General features: G+C 40.5%; 2 protein-coding genes across 2 annotated transcripts in view; one reads left to right on the plus strand and one right to left on the minus strand.

Moving 5' to 3' along the window:
- LOC101407785 (uricase) overlaps nucleotides 1-15,730 on the plus strand; it is a 92,041-nt gene that overhangs the window by 46,425 nt on the left and 29,886 nt on the right. The gene's annotated exons all lie outside the window — the stretch shown is intronic.
- On the minus strand, nucleotides 2,176-15,709 carry DNASE2B (deoxyribonuclease 2 beta). Its single transcript, XM_004431547.3, has 6 exons — nucleotides 15,600-15,709; nucleotides 12,500-12,677; nucleotides 8,814-8,895; nucleotides 6,002-6,163; nucleotides 4,502-4,699; nucleotides 2,176-2,516 (listed from the first exon to the last, which is right to left on the minus strand). The coding sequence occupies exons 1-6, from the start codon at nucleotides 15,707-15,709 to the stop codon at nucleotides 2,176-2,178; spliced, it is 1,071 nt and encodes a 356-aa protein (XP_004431604.1).

The following is a 15,730-nucleotide window of genomic DNA, read 5'->3' on the forward strand; positions in this document are numbered from 1 at the left end:
AGGCCAGCATTCTCTGCTTCACAAGGCAGAAAATGGTGATGATATCTCCAGTGGACATGACCCTTCAGATCAAGTGCCCTAGTCCCAAAACTCAGTCTTGGTACCCCTGCTTTAAACTCTCCCCCAAATCTGATTGCCTTGGCTTGGCCTATGGCTTATTTTCTTCGGTGTTACAAGCCTATGCTTGGCCCAGTTATTTGGAGCTGGAGAGGAAAGGATCACTTGATACCAACATATTGTGGAAAATAGCTTTTCTAAGAAGCGTGTGAGGGTGTAGCAGAAATGATTTGGAATTTCCATGTTAGAACTACCATCCTCCACTCTTATTAGTGCCATAGGTTTTATTCTGTTCTTAATTTCTTTCCTCCACAATCACATTGAGTAGTTTCCGGCCAAACACAATCTTATACTTCTTTGTAAGATACACTCCCATCCTAGATATGGGTCTTCCATTACAGTATTTTAAGCCGTGGTTTAGAACTTAAATTTTATTCGCTGATCTCTCTCAGATCTTCCCCTTTCTCCCAAGTGGAATCAATAAAAACACCCTCTTTATTCTCAAATGTTTCAGTTTCTTTCCAATGATGTCATTTTCCTAAAGATACTTCCCCACTCTCTCTACAGCATCACTGAGTAGCATTCCTGGGCATATACTTGAGAAAAGTAGCAATAATAGTGCTCTTTGGTTTATTGTGGCTACCTCTAAGCTCCACCACACAGAACTACCAACACCAAAATATATTCCTTCCTCCCAGTGTCAGTATTCGGTATCTTTGAAGTGTCAGGGATATTCAACTCCTTTCCAGCATTTTTTGCTTCCTCAAAGGGGGTCTAGCCACTTCCCATCTCCCCTTCAGCAGGAACCACATCCTTAATGTGCATCTCCAGTGGGCCAGCATCTTCTTTTTCTTCTCTCTGTCACATTCCTATATTCTTTATTCTATGGATTTTGATTTTGATTCTCTTCTCTTCAGACTGTTCTATTGAGTTTGGGGTGAAAGCAATTTTCTAGAAGATATGGATTTACCTTTTAGGGGAGGGGGCTCATACCTATTGTGTATTTTTAGGCCAATAGAATTTCTTTACCTTTGTTTTCTCTTTTTCCTTTTCATTCATTCATTCCTCTCTGTACCATTGGATCAAGTTTTGAACCTCTTCACCTTTAAAGTCAGGGTCTTATACTTTTAAATTTCTCTCTTAATTCTATTTTATTGGAATTATTTATGTTCAGGTGCTCTTTGAGCAGCCAAAACATATTTTTCAAGCTTCTTCATATTTTCAAGCATGTGAGTTAGCTAGTTAGTCTTCACCATACCCGTAGCTCATGCTTGCTTCTGACGGGAAGATAAACTTAGCTTTTTCTCTGCTAGTCATTGAACCAGTGCCTTTAGGTCCCATGAGTTTTGGTTGGTATTGAGATATCAAGATATATATTACTCTATATTGCATCATTTTCTTTTATTTTTTCTTGGAATTGAAGTTAAGAGCTTAGCCTTAAAAGTCAGATAGACCTCTGTGATACTGGGTAAGTTACTAAAACTCCATAGGCCTCAATTTCCTTGTCAGTAAAATGGGGGTAGTAATAGTTCCTACTGCATAACATTGTTAAGAAAATTAAATAACAAAATGTGGGTTGAATATTTACTATGTAATAAATACTCACTAAGTACTACTTCAAGTGAATGTCCCAAGATCATACAGTTAGTAAGTAGCAGCTACAAGAATGATAAGACTTAACCATAAACCAGTGAGAAAGAACTTTAAGAAGAATATGGCTAAATAGTATGAAATACAGAAAGAGAGATTTTTTTTTTTTTCTTTAGAAAAGGTGGGGAGGAGAGTCAGGGAAGTTTTGTGAAGGAGGTGAAATTTAATCTGTGGGATGGCCAATCAATCGTGAGAGCTGATTGAGAGCTGACTAATCTAGGACAAATATTTTTTCTTTCATTCTTTCCTTTCTCATTTTAGTTATATAATAGTTTATGTTTATGGCATATAAATGCAAATTAGATAAATTGCCATTAGTTGGAAGACAAAATGGAAAACATGGGAGAAAAGTATTTTATTTGATATGTGGACTGTAAGTACATTCACAGCCTTTTAATATATAAAGAATGGATCTAATGGAAGAAGACCCATTGTCAATGTTCAAAAGGATAGTACGTGTCCTTTCACCTAGTTACAGTTCTCATAATACAAAACTAATCCTTGAAATGCTTGGTAAATATGCTGATTCTGGGTACAAATGAATCCTCCACTTCTGAAGGCTTGATATGGGCTCCGATTTAAGTCTCCAATACATGTCCAGTGATTTTTGGTGCCCTTTTGGGAAATACACCATTTGGCGTGATCCTGATGAGAACTGAAATAAGATTGTCTAGAAATCTTAATTGCTTTGACATTGTAGACATGGTAAGGAAGGGAGCAGTTTGAAGGAAGCTCTTGTCTCTTCTGCTGCCAGGTTTCTGTTAGCAAGTGCGTCTTCAACCGTTGAGCCATCCAGGCTGCAAAGATGTCTAGAGTTTACAAGGAGAAAGATAGTGAGGTTGGTATTTATACTTAGATAAGTCCCTGAAAATATCCTCAGGAATGGAAATCATCATTCACCCCTGATATGTGGATGTCACAAGCACAATAATAAGAACATAATTGAGATAGTGGATGGGAGAACATTTTGTAAATGCTAAAGTGATAGGCAAATAAAAGTTATCATCATTACTATGATGATATAGGTGTCTGCAAATGTCTTCTATTCCACACAAACAAGGGAGCAATATATATTTTTGCCCTGAAAAGACCTTTGGAAAGAATAAGTTTAGAGAAGTAACCAGGGGCTAGCTTCTTGTGATCTTTGTAAGCCATGCTAAAATGTTTGGATTTTTCTGAAATCAATGGGGGATTTTTAAAGGAATGTTAGTGGGTAATTAATAGAAACTGATTTGTGATCATAAATTTCAACTGAGAGGCAATGTGCAGGCTGAATTGGGATGGGCGTGTTAGATTGGAGATAGGGAGAACATCAGGTTGTCACGATAACTGTGATAATAAACACAGGCGTGGACTATGGTGGTGGCAGAGTTTGGAGAGGATAAGATAAATATAGAAGTTACTAAAGACCTAGAACTGATTGATTTAGATAATTTGATAGAGGGGTAGGAAAAAGGAGGGATCTAGAGTGCCCAGGTGATTACATAGAAAAAGAGTAGATTTGTGGGGGATAATGATGAGTTTGGAATGTCAAATTTGGTGTGGCTGTGCCACCTTCAAGTAGAAATGTCCCACTCACTGTGGAATACATCTGTCAGCACAGAGGTATGGGATGGAGATCTAGACTTAGAAATCACCTGAGGGCTCACTGGAATTGCCCAGTGTGAGTGTATAGAATGAGATGAGGAAGAGTTGAGGCCCACATGGAAACCCAGTCACCTAAGGAGTAGATAGAAGAGGAGGACTTGGCAGAAGAGACTTACAGGATGTGGGAGGAAGACCAAGAGACTGTATACTCTTCAAAATCAGTGATGGGGAATGTTTCCGGAAGGAAAGGGTTTCAACAGTGCCAAATTCTGCTGAGGCTATTTCTGTCCTGTTAATTTTTGGATCTCTAGTGCCTAACAGAGGGCTTGGCAAGTCTGAGGCATTCAGTAAATTTTATTTAATGTATAAAGGAAGGAAGGAAGCAAGCAAGCAAGGAAACAGTGAGGTCAACTAAGACAGTCATTGGTGCCTGGGGAGAGATTGGAGTGTCTACAGACAGAGAAGCAAGACTGTAGTGAAGGAATATTGAGCAAGTAAAGGCCCTGAAGAGTTTTAAAAAGAAATTTGGAAGAAAAGGAAAACAGAGATATAGGGGATTTAGGATTGAGGGATGGTTTTTAGGCGTGTTTGTGTGCTAAGGGGACAGAGCTTGTAGAGTGGGAGAGTTGAAGTAGAAGATAGACAACAGATCAAGTAGATGAATCAAAGTATTCTCTGACGCTGGGATAGGCTCCAGGGCACAGCGGGTGCACTGCTTCCATTGGGATGGGAGAAACCCAGTAAGAAGGAATGGAAACAGATAAGATTGTTGTGTGTGCTAGTGAAGCGGTTTGTCCCTGGTGATCTCTGTTCTCGCTATGAAGGAAATAGTGAAGCTGAGAGTGAGGGGGCCAAGTAATGTAAAGGATTTGAGAGTAAAGAAGGCTTAAAATAACTGCATAGGGAATGAAGAAGAGGGAGACAGCTGTGGTCCCATGCCCAACAGAGGCCAGAGACTGTGTTTTTATTGGCCCCTGGCTGGATGGTTGTGAGATACTTTTGTGGTTAGATCAGCAACCCTGCTATTCAAGTGGAGCAGGTGAATGTTTTAATTGATCCTTGACTTCTCTTCTCCCTTTCCTTCCTTTTTCCTCCCTTCTTTTCAATTTCTCTTCCCCTGAATGGTCAGAATATTTCCTCTAAGCAATCCAAAGTGAGTCCAACAGCAGAGTTATATAGCATGTTGTTTGATGATGGTCTTTCATACCGTCAAGAAAAGACTCAGACTTTGCAAAATGGATGAAGTTTTGTCCCTGGGCTGACTGAAGTGTGGCCAAGTGCCGGACAGGGATCTCAGATGCACTGGACCTGGCGCACAGCCGGGGCATGTGAACAATCTTCTGGTGAAAGATGGCAGGGATGGAACAGCTATAAACGTTTGGGTTGCAGACTAAGAGTTGAGAATCTGAATCAAAAAACAGTAAAGAAAAGTTGAGAATTAAGGCACCAATGGAAGTGCTTGTTGATATTACAGATCTTGTTGTGAATTAGAAAACAAAACAAAACAAACAAAAACAAAAAGATTCCATTCTTTAAGCCAATAACCTTCAAATAACTTTTGGTTAAAATAGCTGACACCTGTTGAACACTTCCTACTTTCCAGGCATTAATCTATGAGTGTTACATGTGTTTACTAATTTAATCCTCATAGTCACTTTTATCATTATCTTCATTTTACAGATGAATTAATGGAGAATTTATGTCCCATGCCCAAGATTATAAAACTTGTAACTGATGGAGTTGATATTCATACCCAGGCAGTCTGCCTTGGAGGCCATATGTTTTTTTCTCCTATATGTACGTATATAAAAGTAGAGAGCTCCCGTGTACCAATCATTAAGCTTCAAGAATGATCAGCTACTCAGTATTGCACACCTAATCTCTATGCTGAGTTTGGCTGTCTAATCATTACATGAACTCCACTAGTTAGACTGGGGCTTGACTTGGCTCAGAAATCCTTGCCATAAGATGAAATTTTGATGGAAAACATTTTCTAAACTTCCTGTATCTAGAGGCAAGTCACCCTTCACCACTATTTAGCAGCCCTCTCACTAAAAAGTGGTTGGTTAAACAGTGTACCATGTTCTCCTTCCCTGTCATAGTTTTCCAAATCCAAGTATTTTGGGCAATTGAGTTTGAGATCTTAAAGGGAGGTCTTCTGGCTCAGAGGTGTCAGGTTGGTGATCTATAGGCAATATGAGGTCTGTACAATTTTTTTTTTACATGAGATTGAGACCATACTTAAAAATCAGGATCTCTCTCTCTCTCACTCACACATACAACCTAGGTTTCTGGTTCCTCTTGAAAAAGATGGAAATCTGTAAGCATTATGTCTGTATTCCTGCAGAGCCACAATATGATGGAGCTGAAGCTTTTGAGGTTAGCTAGGGGAGGCAACACCCCAGTTTGTCCCCACCGCCCATGCAGTGTCTGCCTATCTGTTTCACCCATTTTCGTTACCTGCCTGGCCCCTGTAGACATTTGAAACTACTGCCCCTGATCAAGTTCAAAGACTTCATTGGAGGACCAGGAAACTAAGGTCCAGTAAGTGAGCCTGCCCAAGGTTTCATCATGGCAAAGCCAATAATAGAATGTAGGTATCAGAGGGTCTATGAATAGAGAAACAAATGAAGTGATACATTTATTAATACATCTCCAAATCCCTCTTCATCATTGCTATCTCTTTTTTTACATACTCTAGTGTTACCTATTGCTTCATACTGGTTATACTTGAAAGTTACGCAGATGCCAGTTTGTCCATTTCGTCTCCCTGTGGGTGGATAATCATAGCCTTCTTCAGGAATTGGAGGAAATTGGGGAATAGAATGAATCAGCCAGAACCCCTGGACTCTGTTCCACAGTAATAAACCTACCAAAGATACAGTTAATACAGATAAATTAGAAAAACAAAGCTCCATTTAAAAATAGAGTTCAAAGCTGCAACATTTAAGCCCATTTATACTTTAGGCTAGTGTTATATTAGGCTAATAATCATGAGGATTATGTTCATTTTTAAAAGATTTCAAAACCAATTCAGACACACATCACATTGCCCCATTACTGATAATAAGCCCCCACGAAAGGGGATCTAGGGCAGCCACCCTGTGAAGAGTTAAGAGGAATTTCATGTTGAAACCACAAGGAAAATTTGTTTTGGCAGAATGCAAATTTGCTAAATTGGAATTTGACGTTGTTAAACTATAGTCACCTGGTAAGCTTCAGATGCTGTCTTCACTGCTAAGCAGCTAAGCTATTTTCAAAAGCCGGCTAAAAAACAGAGTTGAATGAGAAAATATCAAATGAAGAAACGTACTTGAAGTAATTTGTTGTAAGAAATGGATGCTCATTTATTTACAGAAGAGTCACCCAATTCCACAAGCCCGAAAAAAAGAGGCAAAGAGAAAAAAAAGGGAAGCCATGCTAAAGCATCCCAGTTAATTGTGTTTAGTAAAAATCCCTAGAGCAGAATAACATGAAAGCCAGAAAGGCAGAAAACAGAAAGATTTTCATCATCTTGTGACATGGCAAGAAGAACCCTGTCCAACAGGTATCAGTGACTATTTCTGTGTTTATAAATATGTCAGGATAGTTTGGTATGCTAACTAGACTTTCCAGTTTGCGTATGACCCTGCAAAGATAAAACTCATTCATGTTTACCTTTTGTTAAGTGGAAACCAAATGCCTGCCAGTTATTTCTTTTTCAAAGAACACACCTTATGAAAGCACACTATTGCTCTCGCAGTAGATGTAGAATCAATACCTGTGCTGAGATAGAAAATGTTCTAAGTTCTGTTGCCTGACAGAGCTGGATGACCTTCAGGGGCTCTCTTTTGCCCAGATGAGAGTGCTGTTTGGCTGAAATCCTAACCTCGTGGTACAAATGTCACAGGATGTCAGGGCACATTTTGGCAAAGAGAACTCCCTCACTTAACACCAGGTCCTACTCCCTTTCCAGTCTTCTCTCCAAACCTTTGTAGCAACTAACAGGGTGGAGCAAGAGTGGTGGTGGGAGTTTGTTGGAGGAGAGGTTGGAGAATGTGGCGTATTATAAAAATTGTTGGGCTCCATGCAAATAGGACCTTCAGGAGGGCAACTTGGCTAAATCAAAAGCTTTCAAAGCTCATGACATTTGACAGCCATTACAAATTATATTCTTAATCAGAGGTTGCATACTGGCACCCCACAGACCAAATCTAGCCTGCAGATATGTATCATTATGCTTGCAAAGTGTTTTTAAAGGTTTATTTATTTTTTTTTTATTTTTTTTTATGAGGAAGATCAGCCCTGAGCTAACATCCGTGCTAATCCTCCTCTTTTTGCTGAGGAAGACCAGCTCTGAGCTAACATCTATTGCCAATCCTCCTCCTTTTTTTTTCCCCCAAAGCCCCATTAGGTAGTTGTATGTCATAGTTGCACATCCTTCTAGTTGCTGTATGTGGGACGCAGCCTCAGCATGGCTGGAGAAGCGGTGCGTCGGTGCGCGCCCGGGATCCGAACCTGGGCCGCCAGTAGCGGAGCGCGCGCACCCAACCGCTAAGCCACCGGGCCGGCCCTAGAGTGTTTTTAAAACTTTGAATTCATTGCCAACATTTAAAAACTGGGAGATTTTCCACAAATACTAATTTTCAACATCTCCTGAAAAATTGCATCCCTATAGGGCAAGTTGAATAGTAACTGCCCCTTTAGACCAAGTATGTACTCTCGAGTTCTCCAGTTACCTGCTAGTTCAGCCCACTTTGCTTGCTGACATCACTTGCCTGCCCCCGAAGACATTTGACTTGGGAACGTTCTGAAGAAGACTTGTTGCCATGAAAAGTTACTCATGATATATTAAGTTGAAAAACAGTCATTAAGTAGTTTTATAAAAATGTTTAAAAACATGTATCATAGAAAAAGTAGAAAGAATTAAGTGTGATTATCAAATGGGTATTAGGATTACAGATTTTTTGTTTACTGGCATTTTGAATTTTTCTGTAACACATATACATACATATATAGTTTATAAATAGAAAAATGCCAAAGTTACTATAATAAAAATTACTATAATATTACAGTATATAACAAAATATATAACAAAAATTACTAATATAAAAAACTATTTAAAAGTAATTTTCAAAAATGTTTATATACATGGAACTGTATACTAAGATGAGTGAGTTTTACTCTGTATAAATTATACCTCAATAAACCTGGCTAAAATTTATGTGTATACACACACACACACACACACACACACACACTGGCTGATATTCACTGTAGTAAGTACATGGATTTCTGCTCTAAAGCATATATTAAAAAATATGTTAAGAAATAAAATGAGATTTGTGAAAAGGAGATTGCCAAGTCAAATTATGTAATTATAACCTGTGATATAGAAATCATGCATTTTGATAACTCAAAATAAACCATTAAGAAGAAAAACTATCTTTTTAGTGTGGAATATAAGAATATTCAAGATGCGATGTTTAGGGAACTGTTGATTTCCGGTAGGAGAGAGAAATTAAAAGCCTTTGTCATACCTTTGGTGTGTCCATACTTTCTGCTATAATTCACAGATTTAGGGACTCCATCATTGTATATTAGATAGGCTGTGTTGTTTCTCTGCAGGAACATATTAGAGTTATAATGGCATAAATCTTCTACTTACAAACATTCACAAAATTTCTACCAGCTAACCAGCCTACAGTACAGAGCTTTCATTAATACACGAGAAGTCATCCGTTCCCCTAATAGGCAGCTTCTCCATCAATATGAATTCTGTGACATGCAAGATGGGGGACGGAATTTCATTGTCAACTGTGCACGGTTTTGTCCTGTGTGACAGGAGCCCTATGCATTGTGATGTGTGTGTGAGGGCAATATTACAATTTCTCTTGGTTGTTTTGGACCGGTGTTTCTGATTTGGCAACCAGTGTATAATAAAGGAATACTTAAATATTTGTTCAGGAAATGAAGTAGGAACAACCAGCCAAGGATTACACCTGGATTTTTTTCCATTGATATTATAGGCACAATGCAGAACTGGCTCTCAGGGCTTGATTTCCTCTGCCTACTTTTTGCTTTGTCACTCAGTCATAGGTTTGTGTTTAATCAGGATTCTTCATTCTCTGTTCCCCCTACCTCCCTATAGGGGAGGATTTTTCTTTAATTTATTTCTCAGTGTCACTTCACCTTTGTAACTTGATATTTCCCGGCTTAGAAAAAGTGGCAAAATTGAATGTGTGATATTGGATTTCACCTGTTAAGGCAAAATACTCGTAAATTCTCCAAACAGTTGGCCAAATCGCTGAGTCAGAATGAAGTTATTATTTTGATAATATCTCTTAGTCGTGTTTTGGAAACTTGCTTATATTTGTTCTGTGTGGTTCTGTTTCGTTTCTGTCATGAAGTAGTGACTTTTATTGAAGTCAATAGTGTCGATATTAAAAAATCTCAGCAACATAATTAAAAGCAGGAAAGGAAACCCATTCCCTTAAAAAAGTCCCTTGCTTTTCTCACAGAAAAAAAAGTCAATAATGGAGTCTCTTACAGTTGCTTAATTATTTGATGTAATCTAAAAATATTTTTTTTAAATGCGCGCCATAGTCTGTGTAGCGTTCTTGGCTACTGTTTTTAGGAATATCCAGGGAAGTAAGCTGTTTTTTAACCCTTGTTTTCCGTAATTGACCATAGCTACAGTTGGTGTTCATATCTTCTGCTGGAGAGCTCTGACAGTCAGTTATTCTATGAGCCTGCATTGAATGTGGTAATGAGGCCATTGTGTGCTTTTGGGGTGCAAAGTGGAGGAGCTCTAGGTAGATTCAGGGAGGAACTTTACCCTCATAATAGATGAAGTTTATTAATTCTAACCAGGAGTGTAACAGCCAGTTAAGGCTAAACAGATATAGCTGTAGTGAAGAAAGGCTCCCTGATAAAGAGGAAAGATCATGGATTTAAGAAGAGGTAGTTCTGGGGCCGGCCCCATGGCGTAGCGGTTCGCTCTGCTGCTGGCGGCCCAGGTTTGGATCCTGGGCGTGCACCGATACACTGCTTGTCAGGCCGTTCTGTGGCGGCATCCCATACAAAGTGGAGGAAGATTGGCACGGATGTTAGCTCAGGGCCAGTCTTCCTCAGCAGAAAGGGGAGGGTTAGCATGGATGTTAGCTCAGGGCTGATCTTCCTCACACACACACAAAAAGAATAGGCAGATCTAGGCGTGTGCCTTTGGACAACCTTATTCCTTTACCACATATGTTGGGTATTATTTTGACTACGGATGTTGAATAAGAGGGGCATGGTCTCAGCCTCCAGTCTAGCCAGAAATATAGGCAAGTACAGGCAACTGCAATATAATTTCATGAGTGATATTATGAAGGTATAGGAAGATTCTTATTTGCAAAGGCAAAAAGAGGGAAACAATTCCAAATGTAACGCACATCACCTGGCTCACCTTAACATTTGGGATTTAAAACCAATTGATCTGATGTTGCACTCTGCTCTCTGTTAGAAGCTCAATTCCAGGTCAGGAGATAGGGGAGTTATGCTCTCGTGGTCACTTCTGGCACATAGTTATAGCTTCCAAAGAATACCCAGTCTCACTTGGATATCACCCACTACTGTTGCTCCTCTTCCTTTGGCTCCATGCCAGTCAGACATGGAAATCAACCCATTTACTGTCTTTTTTTCCCCAGAATCGGTCACTCAAGGCATTGTGTGAGCAGGTTTTACTGAAGGTATGAAATGTTCAACGGTTTTACATCACCATGCTGCCCTGCCCCCAGTCTCCCTCCATGTTTCTTACACTTTTTAATTCCTAGCTCCCATCTCCCCCTTTTTTATTTTGCAGAGCAGTTTAGCTTTCTTTCTCTCTTAGGCTCTGGGGCTACTTTTCCGCCTCTAAAGATCAATTATATTCTGCCGAACTAAGAACCATCTGTTCCAACTAAGGTAAAGGACAGAGGCTTTGTGGTATAGCTCTTTCCTTTCCCCTCCCCCAGCAATCTCTGCGATGGGGAAGGGGACAATGTAGGTGCTGATTTTCTCACTGGTGGGTTATCCTGCCGGTCTCCATCTCCAACCTTGCAAAGGAACAGCAGTGGCAAGCAGTTTTGATTTTATTTAATAATCTATTTATTCAAAACAGGGTTGTTGCTGAGATTACATAATTTTTAAAAGCACCTGGAACCATACTTGGCACATCACATGTACTCAAACAAGTTTTAATTGTGTCACTTGGCTCTGAAGGCTGGTCTTAATGGCAGGTGAATAAAGTGAATATTAGCATACACAGTGACAGCTACCTGTACATTTTGAGTAAATACTCAGATACGTATGTGCAGTAGTGGTAGAGGCTAACACAGTATTGTTGTGGGGATTAAATTAGTTGATATATGTAAAGGCCCAGCACATTCTAAGTGTTGAGTCATTTTATAAATTTACTTCTTTATAAGTTATTGTTAGGAAATGCATATGATGTTAGGAAATGCATGAGTGTAATTGGATGTTAATTATTATTCAATTTTACTTTTCACTCCTGGTTGGAAAGCAGTATCTTGTCACTGAACAGCAGATGGTGCCTGGAACACTGGGAGACTGCCCACATTGAGCCAGCAGGCCTACTTGCCTATGTCTCTTTGGCTGGTTAGCTCATTGCCTGATGAATCCAGATAGCAGGTTTAATCTCCATTCAGGCAGGTTCTAGGGCCTTGAACCAGAGCCCTAGCTCTCAACCTATCATTTTGAAAATGATTAATTTAAAGGAAGACTGAGAGGGACCCTTTACTTGGGTCACCACCACTCATCACCACCGTGGCATAAACAACCCGTAACTCATGGTATGTTGATCACAAATCTATATGCAGTGTAACAGGAGAGGGCTCTTCTCCATATTTCCATTAGGGAGATAAAATAGCAAGTACTGAGTGAATTGGCAGAGTTTGGGAACCAGAAGACTACAATATGCAACTAGTTCACACTTTGCCCAGTGATACCATTGGACACGTGCCAAATGTACCAACAATTTGGCATTGCTGTAGAGTTTGATGATATATACCCTGAGGTCTTGGTCAGGTTGATTCAGGAAGTTGTCCTGGGCTAGTTCTGAGCTATCTTACTTCAAGTTGCTAGGATTGGGATTAGGTGGGTGAGCAGGAAAAATCTTTTAAAGGCTTTGGATTCTGTTTTATGCATTTTATATGATTCAAATGAATGATTAACTCTAACATACCTTGGAGGCATATGCTTCATACAGCTGTTGTAATGTCCTCCCCAAAACACTCTTGGTGGTATTCATTAGTTGCTTACTCCTCCTCCAGCTTCTGGTTGTAGAGTCTAGGTATAGGTACTCTAACCCAGTCTCTCTACTCTTCTCGTCTTGCCTTTTAGGTAACTTATAAAAGGTAAACCTAACAAAGGAAATAATTACAAATCACTAACATTTATTGACTGCTTTCCTAGTGGCAGCCACTGTGTTAAGCACTTAAGTTTATCATTTCTCTTATGTTTCACAGCTATAAGGAAAGGGATTTGCTCAAACTCTCTTCCTCTTATTTCACCCTTATCTTTGCTCCTTCCCAGAGAAGAAAATGCAAATCTAACTGGACATGTTCTAAGACATTAACTGGTTTCCTGGGTGGGGTCCCTGGAGAGGAAGTGCATGTACAGTCAGAGTGGCTCTCTCTGTTGTTTCCACAGTCCATATGGCTGCAGTGGGGAGAAGGCCAAGGCCCAGGCCTGGACCGGAGAGATCTTAGATGTATTTTTCTCTTCTGCCCTAAGTACTTGGCACGCTCATCTCTTTGCAGCTGGCTGGCTGGGTCTGAGATGTGGATTTGGGCTTCAGGGTAGGTGGAGGCTCCCTTAAGCCTCTGGCCTAAGCCATGTTCTTCAGCTCAGTTTATCAGAATGCTCTACATTGAGGATTCTGGGCCAAGACCAGCTAATTAAGTAGGCACTTTGCTTTCCTTTACTATTGTCTCCCATTTGTATATCTCTTTTGATTATCTCAGAAGGAGCAGAGGTAGTTGGGCCTATATAGCATTCAGGCATTCTTGGATCCTCTAGCCTAGGGTTTCTCAATGTGCTCTATTCACATTTTGGGCCAGATCAGCCTTTGTTGTGGGGGCTGTCTTGTGCATTGTAGGATCCCTGGCCTCTACCTTAGATGCCAGTAGTACTCCCCAGTTGTGACAATCAAAAATGTCTCCAGCCATTGTTGAAAGTTCTCTGAGGGCAAAAATCAACCTGGTCAGCCAAATACTCTCTAATAGCACAAACCACACAATTAACCCTCAAACACTTGCAGTGAAGCAAACACTGTAATGCATTCACTGTCACCATACAACAGTGTCTCAACTGCCCACAAAAGCTTCTCACTCTTCACTTGGTTCTCTTCCATCTATGCTTCTATTTGAGTAAACTCTTTCCTGCCCTGTCCATGCTTTCTTGCTCTCAGGGCAAGGTCCTCACATTTGGGAGGAGACATGAAATTATTTTTTGGTGCTGACTTGGTGTTACTCTGCCCTTTAACTCTCATGCTAAGTTGTAGCAGCTTGAGAATGTGTCTCATTGTTTGCTTAGCTCAGCATTCTCTCTGACAGATGTTGCTAAGTAATACGTCCATTCAGTTGTGGCAATAATAAATTTTGTATATTGATCACAACTTGGTGGCCCATCAGTGAAGGGTGTGTGAACTATCAGTGTGCCATGGCACCCCCGTTGAGAACTAGTGCTTTTAAACATTTTTCCTGGGTGACCGTCTTCAATTATATGCTGAAGATTCCCAAATCTGTTTCTAGCCCAGACTTCCATGCTAAGGTCAAATAAACCTAAATGCAAAGATGTTCCAGAGACCACCACTTCATGTTTTTGAAACTTTGTTTCAAAAATTTTGAAATATTGTTTATAATATCTTATTCCAAATCTGCTCATCCCCTGCTATTAGGGCACACCTCCACACAGTCACAGAAACCAACAACCTGAAAGTCTATTTAACTTCTCCCTCTCTCCTACGATCTTCACCTTCCATTACCAAGTCTTCTCAGAGTGTTCCTTCCTCTTTGTTTTCACTACTACTTCTTTAACTCGGGTCCACACCTCTTCTCACCTGTAATGCTGCAAAGGTCCTATTGGTCCCTATGGCTCTAGACTGGTCCCCAGCCAGCCAGCCTCAAAAGTACTGCCAGAGGGCTTTCTAAAATGCAGATCTGACCACATCATGTCCCTGCCTGAAGTCCTTCGATAGCTCCCTTTCGAGGTCAAGTTCAGAGTCTACAGCTCAGTACGCAAAACCCTTCATGACCTGGCCCTCACCTGTCTCTCTAAGTTCACCTCGTGGTGTTTCCCCACATTCTTCTAAAGTGCCATCAATACTGCACTGCTTCCAAACTTTCTCCATTGCTTCTTGCCTCTGGGCCTTCTCGTTGCTCCTTCATTGGCCTGAGATGCCCTTGCATCTCCCTTGTTTTTCTAACTCATAATTGTTCTTAAAACTTAGCTCAAAACTACTTCCTCAGAGAAGACTCTTGGGCTCTGTGCTCCCCAGTGCCCCATCAATGCCCTTACCACATAACTATGAGTTCCTTGAGGGCAAGAACTATGTTTTGTTCATATTTGTATTTTCAAAACTCAGCACAGGGCCTGGTATGAAATCAGTAACTTTTGCTGAAAGACTGATGAGTGAGCTTCTCTGTGTTCTCTAGCCTGAAGTGTACACAAAGCTTGCCGTCAATTACGGAACAAAAAAGTGATCAAAGCTTCAGGGGAATCTGTGACTATGACGCAACACGGTGTTTAGTCTCTTTGACACTGTGCAAGAGCCAGTGACCTACCACTCACTCCAACAGCTGCCTGTGCTACCTCATAAATGAGGTTAAGCATACAGTGCTGTGTATGATCAAGCCCTCTTCTTCTCATAAGGAGAAGTCCAAGCTCCAGTGTCAGAAAAAAAGTAATCTGCCTTCTCTCCTTTGTCAGTATCTAACAGGATGCTGGAAGATTTCTGTTAGGAAAGCCAGAATGCAGTAAAAGGAAATTGCCAACTGAGAGAAGTTGTCAGCTCTTCCCCACCTTTGTGGCTACCAGCCTTGCCTTGCTGGGAGCAGTGAATCGGGCCCATGCAGGGCTGCTTAGCTCTTTCTCTGGGGGAAACTCCCTTACTCAGAAGCCTACCACTATCTGGATATTTGGTCCATTTACACACTTGAACTTTTCTTTTTAGAGAAGAGAGTCAGAGTGAAAGTTCTGCTTAGGAACTTCGCAGTGAACCAATACTCCGACACTCTGGCTTTCTGCTGTCATGCACCAATCCTTACATTTCTTTTACCTACCAATCCACAGCTTCAGCTTCTTCATTTCTGCATGATATTGTCGCCTCCAGGATCCCGAGGAGGCCAAGGAAGAGCAAAGCAAGGGTTGTGCTTAGAAGTCTTGCTGTCATTTTCTATCTGTCACCTTTATT

Source organism: Ceratotherium simum, chromosome 2, assembly GCF_057802395.1.
Source record: "Ceratotherium simum simum isolate JZ-2026a chromosome 2, ASM5780239v1, whole genome shotgun sequence".
Classification (NCBI taxonomy): Eukaryota; Metazoa; Chordata; class Mammalia; order Perissodactyla; family Rhinocerotidae; genus Ceratotherium; species Ceratotherium simum.